General features: G+C 49.0%; 1 protein-coding gene across 4 annotated transcripts in view; it reads right to left on the bottom strand.

Annotated features, from left to right (window-relative positions):
- BABAM2 (BRISC and BRCA1 A complex member 2) overlaps positions 1 to 18,292 on the bottom strand; it is a 922,754-nt gene that overhangs the window by 847,613 nt on the left and 56,849 nt on the right. For all 4 annotated transcript variants that reach the window (XM_085610363.1, XM_085610361.1, XM_085610360.1 and 1 more), the window contains one exon: positions 17,153 to 17,326. In XM_085610363.1, the coding sequence (XP_085466489.1) occupies positions 17,153 to 17,280 (128 nt within the window). In that variant the 5' untranslated portion in view covers positions 17,281 to 17,326. The remainder of the gene's footprint in view (positions 1 to 17,152; positions 17,327 to 18,292) is intronic.

The following is an 18,292-nucleotide window of genomic DNA, read 5'->3' as shown; positions in this document are numbered from 1 at the left end:
TTAAGCTGTTTACGGAATGAGGTAAGGTTAGAATCAGCTCTGAGGTGAAGTGGAAGGGCATTCCATGTCCTGGAGGCATTGTGGGCAAAGGTCCTGCCGCCACACCTGGATCGTTTTATTCTAGGGGTCACAGCTAGAAAGGTCTGGCTGGAGCGGAGACTTCTATTGGGCGTGTAGTGAGTGACTAGGTTACGAGTAATAATTGGACAAGTGTCCCAGAAGGCTTGATGGGCAATGCACATTGCCTTAAAAATAACTCTTTGGCGAACTGGTAGCCAGTGAAGGCTAGCCAGTCCGGCCCTTACAGAGTGTCTACGAGGAATCTCCAGCAATAAACGGGCTGCGCAATTCTGCACTGTCTGCAGCCTGCGCAAAACGTAGTCTGGGGCGCCGAGATAGAGCACATTATTAAAATCAAGACGTGATTGTATAAGCCCTTGTATAGCCACCTGTTTGGCTTCCATGGGGAGGAGGGGGAAGATTTTCTTTAACATCCTCATGATGCCAAAACAGGTAGCTGACAGCTTCGTGGCCTGTGTATTGAATGATAGGGATCTGTCCAGCCAAACTCCGAGGCTCTTGATGTTTTCTTTGGGAGATGGTAGAGGACCCAGACACAGGGGCCATAGGGCATCGGGGAGACGAAGATCCGGGGGACCTAGGAGCATCAGCTCCGACTTGTCCCCGTTCAACTTGAGGGATGAGGAGGACATCCAAGTCTTCACCTCTTCAAGGCACTCTCTGAGCCCGCCTGACGCAGGAAGGTTATCATCCTGCGTCAGTGAGACCACCAGCTGCGTGTTGTCCGCATACGAGATGATCTTAATCCCGAAAGGGCGGACGACCTCAGCCAGTGGCCTCATGTATAGATTGAAAAGTGCGGGGCTCAGAGAGGAACCCTGGGGGACTCCACACTTCAGAGTTCTACTAGAAGACATGGACTCACCCTCGAAGACTCTAAAGGATCTGTCCTCTAGAAAGGACTTAAACCATGACCAGGCTTTGTCCTTAATCCCAGCACAGGACATACGGTACAGCAGAGTGTCATGGCTGACCGTATCGAACGCTGCGCTTAGGTCAAGGAGGATCACTGCCACTGATCCTCCTTGATCCAGGATTGTTCTTGCTTCCTCGGTGACCATGAGGAGAGCGGTCTCAGTCCCATGTTTTGGTCTGAAGCCCGTCTGTGTGGGGTCTAGCAGGTGAAAACTCTCCAAAAGATTTACTAGGTGATGGTTTACATGAGTCTCTAAGATTTTACTCACCCAGGGTAATAGGAAGATGGGACGATAATTGGCCAGGTCAGAAGGGTCTAAAGTGGTTTTTTTTAGTAGAGCTCTGACCATGGCCTGCTTCCAGACGGCCGGGACCATGCCAGAGATGATTGAAGCATTTAATACCTCCCTAATTATAGGTAGGGTCACCTGGGAGGCGGCAAAAATTATATCAGGGGGGGCTGGGTCATCCGGGGACCCGGATTTGACTCTCTTTGCTAAGGATTCAGGAGTTGTGAGGTCCAGTAGGGGGAAGTGAGTCAAAGTGGATTGGGGAAGTGGGGGGGGTAAGATGCTATGGCTTTATCGGGATAGGTCGGAAAGGTACTGTTTTTGATAGGGGGGGGAAAGGCTGAGTAGATGGTATTTACTTTTTGGTAAAACAATTCAGCAACGTTGTTGCAGTGGGTGGTGGACTTATCGACCTGCACGGCGGGGGGAGGCTTCGTTAGTTGTTTTATAATGTGAAAAATCTCCTTTGGTTTCGATTTGGCCATCACTATACTATTGGAGAAATATGTGGCTTGGGCTGTTTTTAATTGCATTTTGTATTCACTGAGGGATTTGCGGTAGTGGGATTTATTGTCCGCCGCATAGTCCAGGCGCCAACGTCTTTCCAGTCTTCTACATAGACGTTTCTTGTCCCTAGGAGAGTTCGTATACCAAGGGCCCGTTTTTTGTGAACGTTTCAGTGTGGTCTTCCTTATAGGGAGTGTGGTATCTAGGGTTTGCGTGATCCAGTTGACATAGGCCTGGTTGGCTAGGCCAGGATCCTCGTGATCACAGGGTAGGGTACTAGCAAGTTCGGTAGCCCAGTTATCCACTGCAAGGCGGGACCAAGCTCGCATGACCTTGATAGTGGGTATGGTCAATGGAGGTTTGACCGTGGTCCAGCTAAATGGAACCAGGAAGTGGTCAGTCCATGGCAAAGGGATAGATGGGCCGGCTTGGAGATCAGAGCAGTTGCTGAAGATGGGGTCCAGCAGGTGACCCTTTACGTGGGTGGGGGTGGTAACACGCCGAGTAAGTTGCAGGGCTGCTAGATCATCTGCTAAGGTAGCGGCTATGTGGTCCAGTGAAGAGTCAAAATGCAAATTGAGAACTCCAAGCAGAGTGAGGTTGGACGTGGTGTTGATTCGTTCGGCCATATTTAATGGTAGATTAGCGTGGAACTGCTTTGAGGGGCCTGGGGGGCGGTAGACAAGGGTGCCTGAGAAGCAACTGTTGGATGAGAGTTCGATATTAAAAGCAAGACTCTCACAGTCCGGGATATTTTCCGGCATAACTCTACAGTGATCTTGTTCTTTGTAGTTAATTGCCAGACCTCCTCCTCTCCCTTTGGGTCGGTCTAGCCGACTGAGTTGAAAGCCTGGCGGGAGAGCGTCTACAACCGCAGGGTCGGACTCAGAAGTCAGCCAAGTTTCCGTCAAAAACAGAATATCTGGATTGTGTTCCTCTATTAACAGTGCAATTTCGGCGCTGTGTTTCGGCAGGGAGCGGCAGTTCAGAAGGAACATGCGGTAGTCATGGGTAAGTTTCCGGCTAGGTTTAATGTTAAGGGGGATATGGCATGTAGGACATACAAGTGGCAGGGCGTCGGCGTGATAGATATGCCGAGGACAGATATTGGCAACGGGCCTAAGGCTGTAGAGGAATTCGGCACTATAATATCTGTGCTTTGACGCTTGCAGTGTAGGGGGGGAGGCCCTGGGCCCAGACTCGGCGCGGACGAGCGCAGACGAGCTTGCCTTATGCGCGCCTTTGGCGCGCAATCGTCGCGCCCGCTGCGCTCGTCCGCTGCGCTTCCTAAACATGCACATCTTTATAGATAGGGAGTGCAGAGGGGGCGTGGCATTGTAGTGGGCGTGTCCTACTCCGTGTGAGGAGAATGGCGCTTGTCAACAGCGGCGATTTCCGCCCTTCCCAACGCTCGTTACAGCGTGAGAACAAGTGCCTGCACACAGCAGTCGTGTGACAGGTAAGGGGTGAGTGAGTATTAAAATTAGCAAAAATACAGGTTTAAAACAATCAGCAGTTACTTAGACAACACTCCCGGCTGTGCCTCAGGAGGAGATAGCTTCATCAGCGCCCTCGCGATTCAGCGCGCTTTAAATAGCGTTTGTACAGGGGGGGCGTGGCCTCGTAGTGGGCGTGTCCTACTCCGTGTGAGGAGAATGGCGTTTGTCAACAGCGGCGATTTTCACCCTTCCCAACGCTCGTTTCAGCGTGAGAAAAAGTGCCTGCACACAGCAGTCGTGTGACAGGTAAGGGGTGAGTGAGTATTAAAATTAGCAAAAATACAGGTTTAAAACAATCAGCAGTTACTTAGACAACACTCCCGGCTGTGCCTCAGGAGGAGATAACTTCATCTACACTTCAGTACATTTCTGAGCACAACTGTCAATCCAATGGGCTAATAAATCTTGTTTTAAAGACAGCACTGATGGTGTTCTTGTATAATACTGCAGTAAAGTTGTGTTGTGCAGACCGATCACCCTGAAGGGTGTTGTGAGATTACTTCCCCCCAATAAAACTTTTTAACCAAAGGAGAGACAATGGTGCATTTTACAGCCCCGTTTTCCCCAAACATGGCTAAAAAGCTATAGGTTTAACAGGCTCTTTAAGTAGCCTGGGTATGCAGTTTGACATGGCAACCCACATATTATACACACACCACATTTCCTTATACCTCTTTTCTTTTTTCCCGTTATGCTCCTTCCAAGTGGATTTCCAGTCTATTATTGTGACTGAGAATCATCTAGGAGGAAAAAGGAGGGACAAATAAAAAAAGAACACAGACCTCATAGTCTCAGTCAGCAGAGAGTGTTACACCGCAGCTCAGACAGATCACACATGCTCAGACACAAGAGCGACAGCTCAGATTACAAACACGTTCCATCTTCAGACAGCAGCTATATCTACAAAGTTACACCAACTGTATGAGCTGTGCCTTCACCCACCTGCAGCGATGACAATGTCATAAAAACTTTATCAGGGTATATGATCGACTGTCTCCACAAGCCAGAGCAGACCAGAGAATTAAACCCAGGGATAATTATCCCTTAATTCAGTAGGCATTATCATTGAAATATCAGATCAAATATATTATGAAAAACAGTAATTTGGTTCCAGACATCAGTTTTGCATTCACTGAAAAGCCATGTTTCAAAATACTAGCATTTCGCTTTGGATAAATACACGTAATTACCCCGAAAGTCTGTTGTTTTCATAATGACTTTTTGTCCTGAAAATAACCCGTTTAGTAAATCCACAAAGTTAGACCCCAAACAGCAGCTTGGCATTTTCAGCAAGTACTCACGTGAGCTACTGTCCAGGTGGAAAGAATCTGCCACACATGCCAGTTTATCGGAATAATGTGCCAGAGATGCCCATAATATGCTGCTATGTCAGAGATGAGCACCCTCTACCCACGAAATGCCCAAGAAGACCACTTTATGCTTAAAATTAAATGAAGCCTATGATGTCCAGCATAAGCCTACCTATGCCAAGGCAATATCACACCAGCAATGCCACCAATATGCCAAGAACGGCCACCTCATGCCAGGGTCACCACCATGCATAGTGTGTCCATCATTTGTCATGGAAACCCACCTTATCCCAGGGAAGATGGGGGTATGGGAGTCAGATGGCAATACACCCATTGATGGTCAGAGGAGGATGCATTTATATAAATGCTAGGGTGTGGGACCCCAACATACAAAGGCATAGACGCAGAGACATCTGTGTGTGCAAGTACACATACTGTGCACACATATAGACAAGACATCTACACCCACATAAATATGCATGCACACACACAACACTCATGCAAACATACACACACATCAATGTATACATCACCCTCGCCCATTGTCTCCTCACTAGTGAACTCACAAACTTAGATGCGCAGTCCATAACCACTTGTCCAATCCCTGCTCTTTTGGTGAGATGCCAGGCAGCGAGGCCAGACGTAAGGAACCTCCTGGATGCTGCACAGTGATATGCCAATGTGGTGCAGGCCCACACTGTCAGAATCAGTGACGTAAGATAGTATGAGTCCTCCTGTAACAGTGCAAGCATATATTTGTACATCCATGGAGGCCAAATGGCTTCCACAGGGCTCAAGCAAAAAGAACAAATGATGGGCGGAACGCTGAACAAAACATGCACCCCCCAGTCACAGATCTGGATTTAATGCATTGTTTTATGTCCACCAGTCCACCCCAGTTTGGATACAGCCATATGCAAATCAGTCTTGACACTGCTCCCCATGGAAACAGTCTAGCCCGAACTGCAAGGCCGGGTCCTCTCTCAGACCGGAAATAAGCATCTACCCCCCCACTAATTAGCCTTTTCAATCCAACTAACAGACTCACATGTCCACCACTCAAATACTAATCCACCACTAATCCTTTTTGGTTTTTGGAGTAGCATGCTAATCGCAGAAAAGCGCTTTAATGCATTGTCACGGATAGTAAGCGCTATATAAATACAATTACAATACAATAGAATCGAGGTATCACCCCTCATCAGGCAGGCTAGCTTGAATCCAGTAGCACAGTGAGCACAATATCCATGTCTGGGCATACCCTTCCCACTTAGGGTGACAAAATCAAAAAGAACAAATGATGGACGGAATGCTGAACAAATCAAAAATTCACCTCCAGTCACAGATCTGGGTTTAATCCATAATTTCTTTGCTCACCACGCCACCCCCAGTTTGGATCCAGCCATATGCAAATCAGTCATGACCCTGTTCCCCAATGGGAGCAATCCACCCCGAACTGCCAGGCCAGGTCCTCCCTGTACCAGAAACAAGCATCCTGGGACTGGTTTCGGAGTATCACCACTCAGCAGTCAGGCTAGCTTGAATCTAGTGTAACAGTGAGCACCGGACACACATCTGGGCCCACCCGTCCCACTTAGGGTGACGAAAGCAAAAAGAACAATTGATGGACAGAATGCTGAACAAATCAAGCATTCACCTCAAGTCACAGATCTGGGTTTCATTCATCGCTTTTTGCTCACCTAGCACCCCAGTTTGGATCCAACCTTATGCAAGGAGGGGTCAAGACTGATTTGCACATGGCTGGGTCCAAACTAGAATTGCGTGGTGAGCAAAAATACTATGGAATGAGGCCCAGATCTCTGTACTGTAGACAAATAAACAACTTTCTGGATCCAAGTTCTTCCAATTAAACCACATCACCCTTGAAGATCATCATTACTCAATGGGGAACAGCTTGTGGACACCAGCTACCCACTTGTAGATGCTGTCTACTACAATAGACCTGCAGTGCGGATGTATGAATGCTAATCTGTGACATGTACAGTGGAACATAAGACCCTTCATAGTATACAAAAAGTATGTAAGGGCATCAGAGGAAGGTTCTCAAATCAGTTTTAACCTATTGCCTGTGAGACTCCCCAGCAGCCGCGGCTCGTGCAGGTAAGAGCGGTGAGGCTGGGTGGGGATTAAGGGGAGGGGGTGATTTCGACAGACGGCACCGATGGAAAATGTATTATTTATTTAATTTTCCCTCATGGTTATCTGTCAAATCACCCCCCCCTCCCAACCCCCAACCCGGCCCCACCGCTCTTACCTACACGGGCCGTGGCTGCTCCCCAGATGGTAGAAGAAAATGTCAGGATCCTAATCAGCAAGAGGGTTGGGTATCATTTGTATAGAATTATGCCTCATGGAACTGTGGTCCACCACCAGCATCAAATACCAATTCTGCATTAGGATGCCCGCAGTGGAAGGGCACACACTGTCCTAAGGCCGATCACCTTTACCCTTGACTGCTTTCGAATGGTGTGCATGGAGGTCTTGAAGAATATCAAGGGACTCCTTCTACCAGTTTCATGGGTTACACCACACAAACCTCTCCTGCACCTCTGGAGCACTCAGATGAAAGTGACTTTTTGCAGTCTTCTCTGGCAAGGCATTTCTATCGGGGTGAAGGGTAATCTTACTGTCCACCTTGCTCAACAGCCAAAACAATCCCTTATTAGATGCCAATCACAAATCACATTTGATGTTATGGTCCCAGAATATCTGAACCAAAATATTGTCTGAGAGAAATACTGTATCTTAAATGTGGTACCTCCCCTCTTGGAGTTAGTAGTCGAAAATCTACAGTGACATATTTCTGTAAACGATATTTAGCGCACTACATACCTGTCTGAAGATATTTTTGCTAACAATATTTTGGCACACAACACATTTGACATTATGATTATCAATCCGTGATACCAGAGATAAGCAAATGTAACTTAGTTCCAACAAAGTCAGTTGCTTAGCACAAAACAGAAAGACAGGTGTCATGTAGGTGAAATACCATTGTGTACTGATTGCATTTGTTTTCAAAAACACAAACCCCCAACAACATTCTCCATCTCCTGCTGTAGCCCCCCCCACCCTGAGTGCAACATCTTCCCCGTGTTAGACCTGGCATCATTGGCATGAGTCTCTCCTCCATTTTTTTCTGTTTGCCTCCTCTGTTTACGATGTTTTTGCTGGATTATTGCTTTGGGCACTGTGCCACTGCTGATCAGTGCCACAGTGCAAGTGCTCCCTATGTTAAATTGTTACATTGATTGGTGTTACCATGATTGGCTTGGTTGACTTACTGTTCAGACCCTAGTCTAGTGCACTGCGTGTGCCAAGGGCGTGTAAGTTAACTGCTGCTGGTGGGCTTGCAGCACTGGTTGTGCCACCCACAGAAGCAGCGTGTAAAATGTGTCTCAGGCCTGCCACCGCAGCGCCTGCGTGCAGTCCCTGACTGCCATGTCGACTTGGTAAGGAAACCTACTTACCAGTCTCTAAACCTTCCCTTTGCCACATTTCAGACACCTCTATGGTAGGCCCTAGGGCAGGGTGCATTGTTGGTAAAAGGTAGGTCATGCCCTGATGTGTGTGGCATGACCTAATAGTGAATTACAGCCATTTTCGTTTTTCACTATTGAAGGGCTACCTGCCTCCAATAGGCCAGACTGGGCAGACTGATTATTAACTCCATTATAATCTATCTGACTCAGGGAGCATGGTAGCAAGTCGAGTTTAGTATCCCTGAACTCAGAATTTAATAACACACCCTTTAGGATGGATGGTTTTTAAATTCTATGTTTGAAAATAGCACTTTTAGAAAGTGGCTATTTTCTTGTCCAACTATCTACCGGTCTCTGCTGGTTTGGTGTGTGTGTCAGGGGCTGGGTGGCTCCAGAGGTCTGAATGAGTCAGTGTGGGGTAAATGGGGCGTTTACACATAGAGTGAGGGAAGAGTAGCCTGCCCTGCCTGACACAATACTGGCTCCGCCTCCTGCTGGGCGACTGATAGCCCTGCTCCTGCCAGTGACAATACTGGCTCCGCCTCCTGCTGGGCGGCTGAGGACTCTGCCCTGCTCAGTGAATAGGCCAGGTGCCTCTGCCTGGCAACACCCACAACAAACCTGAGATGGTGGGAATCTCCCTGCTTGGACAAAGGGAACAAAGGGAAAAAGGGGTATAAGAGAAGGACCCCTGAACCAAGAACTCAGATCACTTCTGACAAGGAAACCTGTACCAAGGACAAGAAGCCTGCTGATCTAAGGACTTGCCTCCCCTTTCTGCCAGAGTGCTGTTTTGCTGTGGAGGAACCTGAAAGCTGCTTCTTTATTTTTGCCAAGGAACAAGGAGAGAGGAACTTGGTGTGTACTCTCTGAACACTTGCTAGGAAATCTCCAAGGACTGGAAGAGTGCCAGTCTCCTGTTGAAGTCACAGGGCCAAAGGACTTCACCATCTACTGAATTGCTGAATTGCTGGAAAGTGTTGTTTCCAGTACACAAGGGAAAATCTGCAGTCTCGACGCCAGCAGCAACGCCAGTGAGCAGTGGGTATCGGCCCCGGCTCCAAGTGACCCCGTCTCGACGCCGGTATCAACGCCAGTGAGGAGTGAGTATCGGCTCCACCTCCAAGCGACCCCGTCCCGATGCCGCTGCTGATCGCATCGACTCGACGCCCTTCTCGACGCCGTGAGCGCTGCTCCGGCCCGACTATTTGCCAAGAAGAAACCTTATTTGAACTATTATTTTTCCTTCCAAAGAGTATTTATTAAGACTGTGGTATATTTTTGTCGTTGTTTGGTCTTGTGCTAAGCCTTATATAAAAATACTATTTTTTATAATAACTTCTGTGTCGTGTCCATCTGTAGTGTATTCACTTTATTACTGTATGTGGTCATAAATGCTTAACACACTGCCTCTGAGATAAGCCTGTCTGCTCTGCCAAGCTACCAAGGGGGTAGCAGGGGTTATCTGAGTGTGTAATCCCCTTGCCCTGACTAGAGTTGGTTGGTCCCTATTTGTCAGAAGTGTATACCTCTGCCAACTAGAGACCGCCGGTTCTAACATTGGTGGTCAGCGGTGAGGATTTGAACTTTGCATTTATGACTCATGTGCAGGGATTAGTGTACGCTACATAGTGAAAGCAGACCATAACGCAGCCACAGTCTGTTTGGTAGGATATTCTATTTTTGTTCTCCGCTTTCCTGGAGCTTATTTTTTTTTAAACACTGCCAGTTTTGACCATGGAGAATGCCCGAGCTGCTACACCTGTGGAGAATGTTGTGGGGGAATTTGATAAGGAGAAGATAGATTCCTACACGCTAAAAGATCTAAAAGGATTTTGCAAGCAGTTTAAAGTTCCGACCACAGGGGTCTCAAAGAAAGAGGGCTTCCTCAAAGCGCTGAAGGCCTGGTTAGAGGCCAGAAATCCCTCTGATCCGGTGGTGGTACCGGAAGAGGAAGAAGAAGAGGAAGAGGAAGAGCCCACAGGTGGGCCAGTGTCATCTCCAGGCAGTAGTGCGTCCTCTAGGAGCCTTTCCCCCGAAGAATTAGAAGACAGGGAGAAGGAGAGGGGGTACAAGTTAGAAATGGCAGTTGGAATTAGAGAATGCGAGAAGCAAGAGAGAAGCTGAAATGGAGAGCAAAAGATTAGATTTTGAGAGAGAGAAATTAGCGTTTGAACGTGAGAAGATGGTGAGGGAGATGGAGCTTAAAACTAAGAGTTTAGAGTTGAATCCCTCTGGTGGCAGCACTCCATCTGTGCCTGCAGAAAGTAGGTTTTATTTTCCTAAAGATGTGATCAAAGATTACAGTAAGAATGAAGATATTAGCCAATGGTTTAAAGCATATGAGTTAGCGTTATTGGCCCACCGGGTCCCTGAGAAGGATTGGGGAACGGGGTTGTGGAGCCGCTTTACAAACGAGGGGAGAGATACCTTGTTGAGCATGCCTGAAGAAGAAAGGGCGTCTTATACTCATATGAAAAATGCTTTAATGCTGAGATATGGCTTAACTCCAGAAAAGTACAGACAAACCTTTAGAGAATGTAAGAAGTTGCCTGGTACTACGTGGGTTGAATATGTGTCTTTTTTCTGCAGAACCATGGATGGTTGGATAAAGGGTAGCAAGGTTGATAGTTATGATGCTCTTTATGATTTGTTTGCTTGGGAGCACTTGTCTAATAACTGTTTTCCAGAGCTACGCCAGCACCTTGTTGATAGCAAGCTATCTAACCCTAGAAAACTTGCTGAGGAGGCGGACCGCTGGGTCAGTACCAGGGTCCACAAGGGTCCAGTGGGAGACTCAGCCAAAGGTGGGCAGGGTCCCCAGCAGAAGAGTGGGGGGACAGGGGTAAACAGAGGGAGTTTCAGAAAGGGCCCCAAAGTAGTCCTCAAGGGAACCAAGGGAAGGGTTCCCAGCCTCCCCCTGTAAAGAAGCCAGAGGCCCCGACAGGTAAACCTGTTCACAGGGGCCCCATGACCTGCTATGCCTGTAAGCAGGTGGGACACCGTTATTATGATCCCCAGTGTCCCATGAAGGATTCGAATGCACCGCCGCGTGCACCCCCTCGTCAGGTAGCGAGTGTAGCCCTGGGAGGGGATGAGATGGGTGCCCCCGGTGGGTGGGGTCCCGCAGAAATGTCCCTGGTCTCTTTAGGAGACGTGGAAATGGTCCCTCCAACCCCTCTGCCTAGTAACACTAAGAAATATAGGCAGTGGGTGACCATTAATGGCCATAGGGTGGAAGCTCTCAGAGACACCGGAGCGAGTGTGACAGCTGTCAAGTGTCACTTGGTGTCCAGAGAGCAGGTGGTCCCGCATGCATTCTACCCCGTTGTAGCTGCTGACAACTCACAGAGTCAGTGTGAGGTAGCTCAAGTTCCTTTTGAGTGGGGGGGGGTCTCAGGTACTCTTCAGGTTGCTGTGAGGCCCGCCATGCCTGTTGATTGTCTCTTGGGCAATGATTTGGAGGACTCCCCTTGGGCTAAGGTGGAGAGAAAATCGCATCTGGAAATGTTGGGTCTGCCTGAGTGGGTGTGTGCGACCACCCGGTCCATGTCAGTCAGTAAGGGTGTTGATGGGGCCCTGGAGCCTGAAAGTATGGCCCAGGTCCCAACCGTGAAGAGAAGGGGCGGGGGCGCGGGAAACCGTCCCCCATCGTTCCCGCGGTCCAGGAGGGAGCAGACCCTGAGGGGGATGCCCTGGAACCGACAGGAGAACAAGTGGCCGAACTGGGAGACCTGCCCGAGCTGACCCATTGGCAGCAGGATGGTGGTCCCTCCAGGGAGGAATTTTGTGCTGAACAGAAAGTGTGCCCTTCTCTTGTGGGTATGAGGCAGCAGGCCTCAGCCCAAACGACAGGTGATCAGTCAGGATCACATTGGGTCTACTGGGAGAACGACCTCCTGTATAGCGAGCCTAAGGCTTTTGAACCTGGGTCAGCCCGTGTGCTGGTGGTACCCCAGCGCTTCAGAGCCTTCCTACTGGGGTTGGCTCATGACGTTCCGTTAGCTGGACATCTGGGGCAGGACAAGACCTATGACAGGCTTGTCACCCATTTTTATTGGCCCCAGATGAGAAGGGATTCAGATATCCATTGTAGGACCTGTCAAACTTGCCAGGCAAGTGGGAAAAGTGGGCGGAAGCAGAAGGCTCCCCTCCAACCTTTTCCCGTCGTCAGTACCCCCTTTGAGCGAGTGGGAATTGACATTGTGGGGCCACTGGACCCCAAGACAGCCATGGGCAACAGGTTTATCCTGGTCTTGGTGGACCATGCCACCCGGTACCCGGAAGCCATCCCTCTCCGAACAGTGACGGCCCCCGTGGTGGGACGGGCACTGATGGGTGTTTTCTCCCGCATGGGGTTCCCCAGAGAGGTGGTGTCAGACCGGGGCACCAACTTCATTTCGAATTATATGAAGTCTCTGTGGAAGGAGTGTGGGGTAACCTACAAGTTTACCACTCCTTACCACCCTCAAGGTAATGGGCTGGTTGAGAGATTCAACCGGACCCTAAAAGGCATGATCATGGGTCTTGAAGAACCAATGAGGCGTAAATGGGACGTCCTCTTGCCATGCCTGCTGTTTGCTTACCGTGAGGTGCCACAGAAGTCTCTAGGGTTCAGCCCCTTTGAGCTTTTGTATGGTCACCCGGTAAGAGGACCTTTGAGTCTGGTCAAAGAAGGCTGGGAGCAATCTCCCAGGAAACCTCCCCAGGATGTATATAGTTACATGCTGGCCTTCAGGAACCAGACTCGGCGCTTCAGAGATCTTGCTCAGGCAAATCTGGAGGCCAGCCAGGAAGAGATGAAGCGGTGGTACGATCAGAATGCCACTCTGGTTGAGCTTCAACCTGGTCAGAAAGTTTGGGTCATGGCCCCTGTGGAACCTTGTGCGCTCAAGGACAGGTGGACTGGACCATTTGAGGTTGTGGAGAAAAAGAGCGATGTCACCTACTTGGTGGACTTGAAGTCTCCCAGGAACCCCTTAAGGGTCCTGCATGTCAACCGGTTAAAGCCCCACTTAGAAAGGTCCGAAGTGGGCATGCTCCTTGCCACAGATGCTGGGATGGAGGAGGAGAGTGAGCCTCTTCCTGACCTCCTGTGTGCAAAAGAAAAAGATGGGTCAGTGGATGGTGTTGTCCTCTCTGACACACTGACCCCTGAGCAGCAGCAAGATTGTCGCCATCTGTTGGTACAATTCCCTGATCTGTTCTCCTTAATCCCTGGTGTCACTCAGTGGTGTGTCCATGATGTGGACACTGGGGACAGCACTCCTGTGAGGCACAAGGCCTACAGGGTGACTGAAAAGGTCAGAGCATATATCAAGGAGGAGGTCTCCAAGATGTTTGCCTTAGGGGTGGTTGAGTCCTCTAGCAGTCCTTGGGCCAGCCCAGTGGTCTTGGTCCCAAAGGCTGCAGCGCCTGGTGCTTCACCAGAACTTCGGTTCTGTGTGGATTACCGAGGACTCAATTCGGTCACCAAGACTGACGCGCACCCCATCCCCAGAGCTGATGAGCTCATCGATCGGTTGGGGGCTGCCCGGTACCTTAGTACGTTTGATCTAACGTCTGGGTACTGGCAGATCGCCTTGACTGATGGGGCAAAAGAGAGGTCTGCATTCTCCACACCAGATGGGCACTACCAGTTCCGTGTGATGCCCTTTGGGATGAAGAATGCCCCTGCCACATTCCAGAGGTTGGTTAACCAGGTACTGGCCGGGCTGGAAGATTTCAGCGCCGCCTACCTGGACGATATAGCAGTGTTCAGCGCCAGCTGGGAGGAACACTTGCGCCACCTCCAGGAAGTGTTGTTGGCCCTGCGCAGAGCAGGCCTCACAATCAAGGCTAGTAAGTGCCAGATTGGGCAGGGTTCAGTGGTGTACTTGGGGCACCAAGTAGGGAGCGGCAAGGTGGCCCCCCTGCAACCCAAGATAGATACCATCCTGGCTTGGGAACCGCCCAAAACCCAGACTCAGGTGAGAGCCTTCTTGGGTCTCACGGGTTACTACAGGAGGTTTGTCAAGGGGTATGGCAACATTGTGCACCCCTTGACCTCGCTGACTTCCAGGAAGCAGCCGAGACTTGTGATCTGGACTGACGCCTGTCAGAACGCCTTTGACACCCTGAAAACTGCAATGTGTACAGCACCGGTCCTCCAGGCACCCGACTTTTCAAAAGAATTCATTGTCCAGACAGACGCTTCAGAGCATGGTGTGGGGGCTGTTCTAGCACAGATGAATGAGGAGGGCCGAGACTTACCTGTAGCCTTCATCAGCCGGAGGTTACTTCCCAGGGAACAAAGGTGGAGTGCGATAGAGCGTGAGGCATTTGCTGTGGTCTGGGCGCTGAAGAAGCTAAGACCCTACCTGTTTGGGACTCACTTACGGGTTTAGACAGACCACAGGCCCCTCAGATGGTTAATGCAGATGAGGGGTGAGAACCCAAAGCTGTTGAGGTGGTCCATTTCCCTACAGGGGATGGACTTTACGGTGGAACACCACCCTGGTACAGATCACGCCAATGCTGATGGTCTGTCCAGATTTTTCCGCCTTAGTGATGAGGACTCCCTGGGTGAAGGGTAGTTCTCCCCACATTTCAGCTGGAGGGGACACGTGTTAGACCTGGCATCATTGGCATGAGTCTCTCCTCCATTTTTTTCTGTTTGCCTCCTCTGTTTACGATGTTTTTGCTGGATTATTGCTTTGGGCACTGTGCCACTGCTGATCAGTGCCACAGTGCAAGTGCTCCCTATGTTAAATTGTTACATTGATTGGTGTTACCATGATTGGCTTGGTTGACTTACTGTTCAGACCCTAGTCTAGTGCACTGCGTGTGCCAAGGGCGTGTAAGTTAACTGCTGCTGGTGGGCTTGCAGCACTGGTTGTGCCACCCACAGAAGCAGCGTGTAAAATGTGTCTCAGGCCTGCCACCGCAGCGCCTGCGTGCAGTCCCTGACTGCCATGTCGACTTGGTAAGGAAACCTACTTACCAGTCTCTAAACCTTCCCTTTGCCACATTTCAGACACCTCTATGGTAGGCCCTAGGGCAGGGTGCATTGTTGGTAAAAGGTAGGTCATGCCCTGATGTGTGTGGCATGACCTAATAGTGAATTACAGCCATTTTTGTTTTTCACTATTGAAGGGCTACCTGCCTCCAATAGGCCAGACTGGGCAGACTGATTATTAACTCCATTATAATCTATCTGACTCAGGGAGCATGGTAGCAAGTCGAGTTTAGTATCCCTGAACTCAGAATTTAATAACACACCCTTTAGGATGGATGGTTTTTAAATTCTATGTTTGAAAATAGCACTTTTAGAAAGTGGCTATTTTCTTGTCCAACTATCTACCGGTCTCTGCTGGTTTGGTGTGTGTGTCAGGGGCTGGGTGGCTCCAGAGGTCTGAATGAGTCAGTGTGGGGTAAATGGGGCGTTTACACATAGAGTGAGGGAAGAGTAGCCTGCCCTGCCTGACACAATACTGGCTCCGCCTCCTGCTGGGCGACTGATAGCCCTGCTCCTGCCAGTGACAATACTGGCTCCGCCTCCTGCTGGGCGGCTGAGGACTCTGCCCTGCTCAGTGAATAGGCCAGGTGCCTCTGCCTGGCAACACCCACAACAAACCTGAGATGGTGGGAATCTCCCTGCTTGGACAAAGGGAACAAAGGGAAAAAGGGGTATAAGAGAAGGATCCCTGAACCAAGAACTCAGATCACTTCTGACAAGGAAACCTGTACCAAGGACAAGAAGCCTGCTGATCTAAGGACTTGCCTCCCCTTTCTGCCAGAGTGCTGTTTTGCTGTGGAGGAACCTGAAAGCTGCTTCTTTATTTTTGCCAAGGAACAAGGAGAGAGGAACTTGGTGTGTACTCTCTGAACACTTGCTAGGAAATCTCCAAGGACTGGAAGAGTGCCAGTCTCCTGTTGAAGTCACAGGGCCAAAGGACTTCACCATCTACTGAATTGCTGAATTGCTGGAAAGTGTTGTTTCCAGTACACAAGGGAAAATCTGCAGTCTCGACGCCAGCAGCAACGCCAGTGAGCAGTGGATATCGGCCCCGGCTCCAAGTGACCCCGTCTCGACGCCGTTATCAACGCCAGTGAGGAGTGAGTATCGGCTCCACCTCCAAGCGACCCCGTCCCGACGCCGCTGCTGATCGCATCGACTCGACGCCCTTCTCGACGCCGTGAGCGCTGCTCCGGCCCGACATCCCTCGACACCGCTGCGGATTGACCCGACTCCGAGGCACGATCGACGCCGACCTCGACGCCGACATCTCGACGCCGTGGATCCTCGTTTTCTTCGTTTCTCAAGGTACTGTACTTGTGGGGTCTGTTGCGACTCCAGGCTCGACGTAGCGCTCCTCGCGGTCAACGCCGAACCTTGGGAATCTTGTAGACTCGACGTCGTGTGACTCCTGTGGGGGTTACATTGTTGCCAAAGAACTGTGCTCAGAAGAATACTTTGCTAAAGAACTATTTGCCAAGAAGAAACCTTATTTGAACTATTATTTTTCCTTCCAAAGAGTATTTATTAAGACTGTGGTATATTTTTGTCGTTGTTTGGTCTTGTGCTAAGCCTTATATAAAAATACTATTTTTTATAATAACTTCTGTGTCGTGTCCATCTGTAGTGTATTCACTTTATTACTGTATGTGGTCATAAATGCTTAACACACTGCCTCTGAGATAAGCCTGTCTGCTCTGCCAAGCTACCAAGGGGGTAGCAGGGGTTATCTGAGTGTGTAATCCCCTTGCCCTGGCTAGAGTTGGTTGGTCCCTATTTGTCAGAAGTGTATACCTCTGCCAACTAGAGACCGCCGGTTCTAACACCCCCACTATCCTTACTTGCTGCCCTGTGCCCCCCACCCCTAGCTCCCATTACTGTCATGGTGCTCAGTTGCTTTGTAGCTGCATTCACACAACATAAATCCAGAAACATAAAATATGAAAAAAGTGGTTAACATCTCTTTAACTCTACTAAATGCTCGTAAGAAAAGGGGTAGGTAAAGAGGGTCAAAAATGTGAAGGACAAGCATTTGTAAAGAAATACCCACCCGGATTTGAGGTCTGTAATTCGTAAACAGTTGGTTGAGTCCAGTCCTACTTTTCCATTTCTGACCACAGTGGAAATGAAAGGTGAGAGCGCTGGAGAGATCCGATTCAAGGTAGCTTCGGGAGACATTTTATCTCAATGTTGCAAGTCTTCTTTTAAAGTAGATGCAGATACCCTGAAAGGAAAACCAGGAGATCGAATCCATGCCTTCGGTGAATGCACGCATCAACATATTTATATATTATTATGAGCTCTGATATATATGGAACAAAGTCTTGTGCAAAGCATTAGACACTAGGGGGCATCTGCGTCACTGTGCAATGCTCAACGTGAACGGAATTGCTTATTTTGATTTATTTTAGGATTCTGATATAGCGCAGGGCTTACTCCAAGGGGCAGTAAGGCGCTTTACAGAGAACAAAAGAGAGAGAGAGTGAGTGAGTGAGTGAGTGAGTGAGTGAGTGTGCGAGCGAGTGAGCGACTCTCATTTGTCTCTTTGCACATATATTCATCTTTGACCTTAACTGTTTTATGAGATCTATTGTATCTCATCAGTCACTGTGTAATGAGCGGTTCCAAGTTCATACCAGGTTCCGCGGGTTTTGAAACCAGCGCGGCCTTCAGCAGAAGAATCAAAACCACAGAATTTCGGTAAATGAAGGTCAGTGGGCCCAGTAATATTTAGGAACTTATGCGATACAAAAAACTGTTAATTCTAACCTTAACCTGGAATTTTGTTTGGTGTTCATTCATAATTACTATATGATCCCAACCAAAGTGGGAAGAAGAATGCGTTCTTGCAATGGCCGCAACATGAGCATTGTAACATTGCAATATTGTACGACAAAACGACCTCCCAGACTCTCTAAAGAAAGCTGTAGGCCTTCAAAAAGAAACTTAGGAATGATTCACAAAATTCCACTTTGAGAAAAATTGTTCTGAAGTTTTAAGACATCACAGCTAATTCCAGGAATTGTCTTGTGAATCTGTGGCTTTTGCGGATTCACAGAAGCTCTGATGTGCTTTATCCGTTTAAGCAAATGTACTGGTGGATACTTCCTCCACAGAATGGAACACTAAAGTTATACTTTGAAACTTCTCTTTTTTCTGTAGAGAAACTACTTACATTACACAACCATCA

This window comes from Triturus cristatus, chromosome 6 (assembly GCF_964204655.1).
Source record: "Triturus cristatus chromosome 6, aTriCri1.1, whole genome shotgun sequence".
Classification (NCBI taxonomy): Eukaryota; Metazoa; Chordata; class Amphibia; order Caudata; family Salamandridae; genus Triturus; species Triturus cristatus.
This window is presented reverse-complemented; position numbering and strand designations above follow the sequence as displayed.